Source organism: Pyrus communis, chromosome 4 (assembly GCF_963583255.1).
Source record: "Pyrus communis chromosome 4, drPyrComm1.1, whole genome shotgun sequence".
Classification (NCBI taxonomy): domain Eukaryota; kingdom Viridiplantae; phylum Streptophyta; class Magnoliopsida; order Rosales; family Rosaceae; genus Pyrus; species Pyrus communis.
Window position 1 is genome coordinate 15,924,405 of NC_084806.1, and position 10,537 is coordinate 15,934,941.

A 10,537-nucleotide genomic window follows, 5' to 3' on the forward strand; every position below is an offset into this window, starting at 1 on the left:
AATGGAAGTGATGGTATGAAACTAAGTGGAGACCTAAGATAGAGTTGATTTTAAATGGAGGGCTGAGATTCAATCTCTATGAAATCGAACGGGTAATATTAATTTATTTAATAAATAAATAAAAACCATTGGTGGTTTGACTCGATTTTACCGAACAAACCCTTCATAAAAATCGAAAGTTTCGAATGCTGAAGGGTTCGAGATTATTAGGTTCCATTTTTTTTTTTTGTCGGATTAGATTTTTTTGGGTATTTTGTCCAAAATAACTGTTATAGCATTATAAAATTTTTTATCTTACACTTTTTATAAATGTGTTTTCCTTTTTAAAATTTAAAATACAAAATAAAATTTTTAAAATGTTAATGACAATTCTCGTTTACAACACCGATTACACATATATAAATAAACTTATTCAACATTGACATTTTTTTTTTTTTTTGTACCTTTCTTTCATAAACAAATCAATTGATTAGACTATCTCTACCCCCAACAAATTCTTGAGAAGTGGTCCCTAATTTCATAATTTTAAATGATAAATGACTAAATAAGTTGGTTTTATTGATAATGAATTTGTTATTGTCTCAGCTTTACCGGAAGGCCCACCATCCACCGTCAGTGCATCACTCTTTGGGTTCCAACTTTCCAAAACAAGGTTTTGTGCCCTTTGTCTTCCCAATAGTTGACAGCACCCAGGGAGAAATATAAAGGGTGCACAGATAAATAAGAACAGAATAATGGTTTTCCTTGTAAAAAGACTCAACCTTCAGACTTTAACCCTAGTGCTTTAATTAATCCTATTAATTAAAGCAAAACTAAGAGACACCTAAGATCAAATTAATAGTGAATTAGTGATGGTCCTCCATTGTTGACTAGTATAATTGTCATTTAGGTCTAGCATTAATGGATTATACTTTATGCAGTCATTCAATCTAATCAAACTGCTTTTAGTATTGATAAATGTTAAAGACTCTCCTTTGAAAAAGAGAATTTTTATGAATTTTTCATCACCTCATATTTTTAATACAATTTTCGTACTAATATTATAAAATATTATCCTAAAAACATAGGATGACAGAGAGTTCATGAAGATCTTATTTTGAGATAATCTCCTTAGCATTTCTTAATGGTATTATAGGTGGTATTGGGGTGTAGTGGTATTTGGTATCCACATATTTGAATGTTTGCCCATTTTCCAAACAATCACTCTCACTGCATTTGTAAGGGTTTCCTCTTTAGCGATAAGAGACACCTACAAGGAAATGTCACGTTAACAACGATGGACAAAACGAATGGTTCTAAGTAGTTAAAAGTGTTTATCTCTACATTTAAGATTTTGTGTTTGAATCTCTCTTCTCCAATATCGGTTGACAAAAGAAGAAAAAATAACAAAAACCTTAGACACCCACAATGAGCTGAGAAAAGAAAAGAGAAAAATTATCCTTGTCTATTAGCTGAAAAATGGAAATTGAACTTGAGACCTTTATAACACTAGAGGAGAAAGATTACTTCATAAAGAGCTAGTTAGAAAGCATTTACTTAATTACCAAATGGCCTGGTGATAATTGTCTTTAGTTACTTATAAGAAGTATTATATTCGACTCACATGAATATAAATATAATATCTTCTACGATGAATATGATTTTCAGTATTGACGTAACTTTGTCGTGAATTCATAATTTTTTTAGTTGTAAAACTATTTTGAAAATAACTTCTAGTTGGTCAAAACGAAAACTAATATTTGATTGAAATTTTTCTTTTTTTAAAAAGAAAAATGGTTCCCACTTTAGAGGCCTATGTTGCTAATAAAAATGTGACATCCCAATAACTAGCACTATTACCTGCATGATTTTGCTGTATATACACAACTAAAATCCCAATTTTCCTCATTGTCCAAGGTAAAAGGTCCGACAAGCCAAAGTTTAATATTATCATTAACCATCATACCAAGACCAAAAAGTTGAAAATACCATCATACTTGCTAGGAACATGTGTCATATCCAACCTTTTCATCATACCATACCACCACACTTATTTTAATTATCTTCATTAATCAATTTTTTTCTTCTTCTAAACTTTATCATGTCACACAAATGAGCATGAAAGCAAAAGATAATCTTTGTAATTAGAGAAACACAAGGAACCCTACATGAAATTTTATAATATGATTCTCTATCTCAACCCTACTTTATTGAAAAAATTAAGAGCAAATTAAAAAAAAAATCAATTTTATGACAAATCAATGTTTTATCTTCCGATTATTCTTAAAATGGATTACGAAGTTTTAGTTTATTATATTGCATTACAAAGTATTAAAATTGGATTAATTTATACATTTTATCTATGAACTGACTACAATACTTACATGTGAATTTAATACAATCATCATCTGATGGTTTTATATAATTCACTTGATATATGTATTTAATACAATCACATTCTGACCATTAAAATGATGATTGTACTAAATACATATAAGTATTGTAGCCAAATTCTTCTATCTATTTGAACATCTAATCCTCAATTAAATTAATTTTTGTTAACGTGGTATGCGTTTCATGCTCACCATGATATCACTGTAATAGGCTCAAATAGTCTATTAGACTGAAGACATAAATCAATACAAATGTCAATATCTTATTGTGTAATATAAAAAAAATTGAACTTTCGTGAAAAATCATCTCAAACCTAAAGCGTGTGAAATTTGGTTAGCAATTAATTATCCAAACTACTTAGTTTATACACAAGTATATTCAAATTTGAGGGGATAGAGTAATTTTTTGATGCATTTGAAAAACTGCTACATAATGTTATTATTCTAATTAAATTATAGTATATATATTTGTTTTTTTTTTCCTCCTTAAAAAGAAATCAGCTAGTGACTTAGCCTCTATGGTCCATCATTTCAAGGATCGAGAAGACTCACAGAGACATTTCAACCTCTCCTGACCACCATTGTGCCCTAATGAAACATTAAGAATCAAACTCTGGATGTACCGTATGTAATACTAACCTATAAAAAAAAATTTGTTTTCATTAATTTATTATAAATGTCCGACAAGTCAGTTTTGTGCTATGAAAAAATTTCAAACACAAATGAGAAGAAAAAAAAAATGTCATCATGAATTGGCCTAACACAACCTGCAAAACCCAGAAAACAAATCAATTTTGTTTCTTTTGGTACAACACCGAAGACCCAACAGAGAGAAACAGATTCTTGAAAGATATGAATCATGTCTAAGAAAAACGGAGGGTGGGTGGTGAGAGTGCTTGGCGCACTAGCAGACATATGGGCCCCATCATCATCACTCTCTCCACCACCTCTTCAACCTAACACCTCCCTCCTTCCCTCCCTCCTCCCCCTCTCTCTCTCAAACCCCTTCCGTCTCTCTCTCTCTCTCTCTCTAAAACCCACACTTTCTTCAACCCTCCTCTCTCTCTTGATCAGTTTCATGGAAGGCACACTTGGGTTGCTTGGTGGTGGAGGTGGGTCTTCTGGGGTCTCATCAAACGAGTCGACAATGTCAAAGGCGGAGGTGGTGGCGGTGGAGCAAGACTATGTGGGGATGTCCTCTGAGGCAACCTCTTACCCGGCTGAGGCAGAGCTTGAGCTGGGCCTCAGCCTTGGTGGCGGTGGCGCTGCTGGTGGTGGTGGTGGTGGAGGGAAGCTCGGGAAGCCGTGTGCATGGGGTGAACGTGGTAGAATCTTGACTGCCAAGGACTTCCCTTCTATGATGGTCTCTCACGGAGGCTCTTCAGCTGCTTCTAGGTTCTCTCACAGACCCAATGCTTCTGCTGCTGTTGCTGTTTCTGGGACTAAGAGAGCTGCTGACTCTGTTCCCCAAGAGGGCGGCTCTCCCACCGCTGTAAGGTAAGAGAATATTCATACAAAGTAAGCTGTCCTCAGCATGCATTTTTATTCTACCTTGTGTTTGGTTGCTGAGAAAACTGAGGGAAATGAGAAATTGAATTCTTGAGTCTATTTCGTGCTTGATTTGTGTTTAGTCCAGGAAAACAGAAAAATTTAGAAAAACTCAAGTAGTGGTTTATGTTATGCCCCCTTCACAAAAGATTAAATAATTGTTCATGTAATTTCTGTTTCTTTTTATTTTACTTTTTTTCTTGGCTAATGATTTATTATTATCAGTCTGATATTTTGTTTCGATACTAAATTTTTCCTGTTTAAGTTATGCATATTACTCATATTTCATACAGTTTTTAATCTACTAATGAGTATTCACTCTTTATCAAATCCTAAATATTTACGTAATTTACTGTATACTTTTTTTTTTTTTTTTTTTTTGTGAAAATTGTTATGTGTTTTTTTTTTAACAAGCGATAGCGGTTAAAGGTTAAATGTTAAATGTTAGGTGAGAGAGGGATAGGTGGGGATTGAACCGCACCAGGGTGCATAGGCATAATCGCCACTATCGTAGATTGTAATACTATACTGTGTTGAATATTTGTACTTGAATGTATTGTAACGATGAGAAATAACAACATGAATACTCTGTTTCTCTGTTTTTGCAATTACCCTAATGATGTTTTCGGATCATTGATTTTTGTATATTGTACTGTGAAAGCAGTCAGGTTGTGGGATGGCCACCTATAAGTGCTGCAAGGATGAACAGCTTGGTTAGCCAAGCAAAGACTGCAAGGGCTGAAGATGACAAGGCAGTCGGGGACAAATCTAAGGACACTTCGAAGAAGAAGATCAACATCGGTAGTAACACAACTGCGAAAGAGAAGGGGCATCTCGGATTTGTTAAGGTGAACATGGATGGAATTCCTATTGGGAGGAAAGTGGATTTGAATGCTCACTCTTGCTACGAGACTTTGGCTCAAACACTCGAGGAAATGTTTATCAGTCCCACTACAATTATTGGTTAGTTCTGTTCCTTTGCCTTTGGAAAAATTGGATAGAGGACCTTATGTGTTGCTCAATCAATTACTTTGTATGCTTATGAGTTCTAATTAGCATGTTTAGTCAAATATAAAATAAAGATGATGCGTCATGAATCCTTAAGCGGTACCTAACCATGGCCAGTTTGACTTGGCGAATATGTTCCCTGTGGTTATGTTATGAAACAAAAAGATGAATGCTCGTCGTTCTGGTCCACCTTTGAATAGCATATGATATTGTGTATGACATCCATTTTGTGGTCATGCCAGGTGGAGACATGGAACAAGCGAAGAATCCCTCAAAGCTTCTGGATGGATCCTCCGAATTTGTGCTCACATATGAAGATAAAGAGGGAGATTGGATGCTTGTTGGAGATGTTCCTTGGGGGTATGCCGCTACTACCACAAAGTATTAGTATTGTTAAAAAGAAAAGTATGGTAAACTAACAACATAAAATATAGGGATTATGATTGCCTGGGAAACGATGTAGTTAGTCACTTATATAATTGATATTGCCTGAGTTCTTATTAATAAGTATGTTTGCGATTTTTATGGTATTTCAGAATGTTCCTCAGCTCAGTGAAAAGGCTTCGTATCATGAGGACATCTGAGGCTAATGGTCTTGGTATGTAAATTTGAAGCCATTACGGATACATTTTGATCTCCGAGTTTCATTTTTGCCGGTTCTGGTACTCCTGTGAGATTATGAGAGCCTCTATCTGATACCGATTAATCATTCATTCGCAGCTCCAGGATTTCAAGAGAGGAGCGAGAGACAAAGAAACAAGCCCATCTAGAATACAAGTGCTGCCTCCCCTTTATTTTTACGTCTGGTAAGATGAATGAACCTACAGTTTGACAACAGAAGGAAGTAGAAATTCGACGAGTCAAAAAGTGCGAAGATCGGCTTCCACTGGGATTTGCTTGCTAAAACCATTCTCTGGTTCTTGCTGGTTTTTTATTTTTCTTTCTTGGGTAGGGTTTTTCTAGGTTTTTACAGGCTCTTACATAACGCTAGCATACAGGCCTGCATACTCGGCTACGTGCTGCTGCTGCTTTCTCATACTGTAAATATGGGAGCACTTCACTTCATATCTAAGAGGGTGTTGAGTTTTGCTGCAAAAGAAGCTTGTGTGGTTTTATTTTTTATTAATTATTTATTTTGGTTGTTTTGCTTACTTCAACAATTTTTTACTTTCTTTCTATTTACTGTACTTTTACCCCAAGCTTCAACTTGAATTTTTTTTTTTTTTTTTTAACCAACGATATTATTTACACTAATGTGATTCTAATTCGTTTTTGACGAGAATAGAACCTAAAACTTCTCGTTTACCAATGAAATGAGAGGAATATTTTTAGTCGACAACAACTTGAATTTTGAATCATCATAAAAAACTCAATTACCTGCTCTACAACTGCAAACTTTTACTACTGGCGACAAAAGCGGGGACCCCAATCTTCTGACTGTCATAATTAATTTATGTATTTTTTATGGGGTCAGTACTGTCATAATCCTAACTGGTCTAGCCTTTGTAGTAGGCTGTAGTAATTGTACAAACTCTCTGATTTGGTCTTTAGACCTGTGTTTGGAGGGACAAGTGCCCTTTCCACAAGTCTTTTTCAAACGTCTGGAGGGCACTTCCTGACTCGGTCAATCTGTTGCTTGGGACACAATTCAATTCAATTCACTTCCAAAAGAAAATGAAAACGATGAACAAAAATACATAAAGTAAAAACCAAATATCTAATAATTGCACGGAAAAGGAAGAATTGAGAATGAAACTAGAATATTTTATGTGTTGAAATTAAATTTAACAGTTAAAAACATTCGTAGCATAAAGCTGCACTCCTAAATATGTTGAAAATCCAAAGTTACAATAAATTACCCAACTGAAGAAATCTGAAACCGCACATTATCAAAAAGTTTGGTTTTGTCTCTGCTTCTCATCCTACAGTTTTACATAATGATAAGGAACTCTACTTTCCAGTTCACTCTTTAAAGATTAACTATAGAAAGAAGAAAGATCATTCTAATTAGAAATCGTTTAACTGATCGATGAGCATTGTCAAAATTTTATTGTTTAACTAAAAACATGACTTCTATATATTGGATAACGGTTAGATGATTAAACGAATTCGGATTTATTTGAATTTTTAATTGAGTTGACCTTTACAGGATGACCTAGAAAATAGACAACTCAAGTTATCATGCAACATTGCAAGATGAGAAATAGAATAAAAAAATGTAAAATCAAAAAGCTGATATGAGAAAATTGCCTGCATCCTTCTAACCATTTGCACTAGTCAGTCAATCAAAATTGTAACTTTTGTATTATTTAGAAACCAAGTTTTTCTCCGTTTGCAGCAAATGCTCAATGAGTTGGACAGACTAGATGGTAATATTATGCAATCATATTTCTTTTGACTGCAGATTACTGATATACTACCCCAATCCCAATTGATGGACTGTGGAACTGTGGTGGTGGGTGCCCAAACCATAATTACCTTCTTTTAATTAATATTAGCCGATGAGCACATACTTTATGTATGTAAACAATTTTATTTTTTATTTTTTATTTATTTATTAAGGAGTATGATTAGTTTTTAAAATTTTAAAAAGAGTATGAAAAAATGATGGTGGGACAATTTCTCTTAATAAGTGCATATTTTATCTTAATATTACATAATTACTGTTTTTTGTCCTCATTAATATTACATATAATTACTGCTTTTTGTTGTCATTAATATTACATATAATTACTGTTCTTTGTCCTTCTTATGTAAATATTGTGTATAAAAAATAAAGGTAAAATAGGAAAAATAGAGATATGATTGTCATTTTGTAAAAAAAAAAAAAAAAAAAAAAGGGGTAAAATCGGTAAACAGGGATATGTTTGCCATTTTATCAAAAGGTACAAAATTACTATTTTGCCCTTTTCATGTCAATATTATGTATTCAAAAGTAAGGATAAAATTGAAAAAAAAGGAAAAAAAATTAACAAGGGCTAGACAACTGTATCTTAATTATTTATGCTCACAGTGGCAGAAAAAACTTACAGCTGAAATTGGCTTATTTTTCTCTGCCATTTTTAACTTCTTTTAAACAATTTGGCCTTGTAATTTAATGACTGATTCATCATTAAAATCGCTTATTTTTATTATTTATTTATCTGTTTGGTCTGAATTTTAAAGTTATGCTTCAATTTTTCAGAAAGAAATAAAAAAATAAAAAAAACATATTGAGCATGCATCCTTAAGAAAAAAGCGTTATAATTGCATTGGAACCCAACAGCTGTAAAAGAAATGATTAACTGTACTAATGGGTGGAATAAAAAATTTCGCATCTGTGTCTTAGCCATTTGTATGTGTATGTGTATGTTTATGCGATCTTCATTCTGTAACATTTGGAATACCTCAAGGTACTTATACGTGTTACTACCTTTCAATTACTTCAATGCATTTCAAGAGAAAATCAGATTATAGAAACACAATCTAAAATTTTAGAAAGTGACACTACTTTTAAAAACAATGACTACTATTTCTAGAAATAGTAGTTAATAATTGACAATGACATTATTTTTAAAAACAATGGTCGCCGTTTCAAGATACTAGCACACTATTACAATCCAAAAAAGTGGAGGAAAACTTTTATTTTTTTAATTTTATAAATTATGCTTATCTTAATTTCAGAACAGTGATTTTAACTTTAGTTTGCACAAAATTGTTTGAGCTTGTGTCATGTCATATGAGTTAAATAATACAACTATCCATCAATTAAAACAAATTAAAAAATAATATTATAACCCAAAAGAAAATGGAGCGAAACTTTTATTTTTCAGTTTTATAAACAGTGCTAATTTTAATTTCGAAACAGTAACTTTAGTTTTATAAAATGTGGGAGAGTTAAAAGGATTGACCATAAGTCCCATCCAACTTTAACCGAAGAGAGAATGGAAAAGATAAAGAGAAGAGAAAAGAGAGAAATCCAACCCACTTGGGTTGAAGATGAATGAGAAAGAGAGAGGAATAAATGAAAAAAGATCACATTGGCCGCATGTGGTGCGTAAAATGTATCATTTGTTCTTTTTATCATTATCATGAAATGAAGTTGTTAGATTGTTTTTAGTTATATTAAGCAAAAAAAAAAAAAAAAAAGCACTAAGAAGAACACATATGAATTAATAAGGTATTAAACTAGTTAGTTACAATTTCTAGTCACTGGTACCAACAGGTGAAATTCATGTAATGCATAGTGTTCGTAGCACGATCATGAACTCTGACTTGTAAGCCCATTCCACTCTAAACCCTTTCGAATAACTTGTCGCCCAAGTAAGGCCGAACATTGTCTACGATCCATTTTTTCGGAAGCGACAGACTCGCGTACTTTTCAAGGTCGCTTGCCCCTAACTTGTTGATTTTCCAAGGCTCCTCAGGTTGCGGTAGTAGCTGGTTTTCTTTCATCTTCCTCAGACATATCATCACGTTTAGGTAATTTGGGAGGAAGAGAAGCAGGGTCTGATTCCAATTGTTTTCCCTTGTTTGTGTCATAATTCCAAGTTGGATCATACAATGTGAGGGCAGTGGAAACTTGGTATGTTGATACTTCGTCTTCCATCGGTAATATTAATGTCGAAAATTAACAGAGAATTGAACTGCAGAGAAATAAATCTGAGATGGTTTTCTGTGTGAAAAAATTTGGATGAAGTCGGAGAAGAGCAGGGACAGTGAGTATTTATAAGGATTTTTCAATTTTATCCACTTTTGGTCGGGAAAATATTGCACTGAGTTAACTTAGATGTTTATAGCAGTGGATATTTAAAGGAATGGTAACAACCTTCTCGTTCTACCTTCTTGGCTCTGTCTCTCATTTTGTTATGTTGTTCAGTGATTGAAACAGTCTACTTTCCATATCATCTTAAAAGATCAACTCTGCGCAAATTCAACCAAATCAAAAATCGTTTTAACTGTTCAATTAACATTGCTAGAGTTTTTAACAAATGAGAAATATGAGAAATTTTTCAATCTTAATTATCTAGTTGGTGTCAGGAAATATCGTTATCCTTGCCATTTGGAAAACTTGCCCTTCCTTTTTGTGGACTGGTTTAACTTAGATTTTTGCAAGGGTGGATATTTCTTGGCGCCCAAGTAATTTTATGTCAAATTTCAAGTTAGCTTTTTTTGAACACTGTTTATACATGTTCCGCTGTTGAATCAATAAAACCAAAAAAGGGAGAAAAAAGTGAAGTTGTGTCCTGAAAATAATCATTTCTCCCCATCGCCCTCCTCTACCCTAAGCGCATAATTCATGAGTCAAAAAAACACATTAACCAATGGAACGCAGCCAAATTGAGTAGAGCAGTGTATTCTCCCCTTTTTGACTGGGATTTTCGCTTGAAAGGCGGTTATCCTCCAATGGAATGAAAAATGGACGTGCAAGATTTCAAAGAACTTGTGTAGGCGAGGATTTAGCTTTAGTTGCAATTGAAGTCAATCGCCAGCAGCCGTGTTGCAACGCGGTGGCTGGTCGCTATATATGCTATACGACTGATTAAATTACAGGAAACTCTTGCACACTGGAGGGATAGACAACGCGAGCCTCATGAGCGACGAATGCTGAATAAAGTTGTATGCAAGAA

General features: G+C 33.7%; 1 protein-coding gene across 1 annotated transcript; it reads left to right on the forward strand.

Moving 5' to 3' along the window:
• The first annotated feature begins 3,340 nt into the window (after window positions 1-3,340).
• On the forward strand, window positions 3,341-6,169 carry LOC137732520 (auxin-responsive protein IAA13-like). The gene is made up of 5 exons (XM_068471841.1): window positions 3,341-3,869; window positions 4,585-4,883; window positions 5,171-5,288; window positions 5,465-5,526; window positions 5,649-6,169. Exons 1-5 carry the CDS (start codon window positions 3,451-3,453, stop codon window positions 5,696-5,698), a joined length of 948 nt encoding a protein of 315 aa, XP_068327942.1. The 5' UTR covers window positions 3,341-3,450; the 3' UTR covers window positions 5,699-6,169.
• The last annotated feature ends 4,368 nt before the right edge of the window (window positions 6,170-10,537 follow it).

Bases quoted from the DNA above. Each gene is read 5' to 3' on its own strand.
- LOC137732520 (XM_068471841.1), top strand. From the start codon at position 3,451: ATGGAAGGCACACTTGGGTTGCTTGGTGGTGGAGGTGGGTCTTCTGGG. The intron at 3,870-4,584 runs GTAAGAGAATAT...CTGTGAAAGCAG, and splicing joins GGCTCTCCCACCGCTGTAAG to TCAGGTTGTGGGATGGCCAC. The intron at 5,527-5,648 runs GTATGTAAATTT...ATTCATTCGCAG, and splicing joins ATCTGAGGCTAATGGTCTTG to CTCCAGGATTTCAAGAGAGG.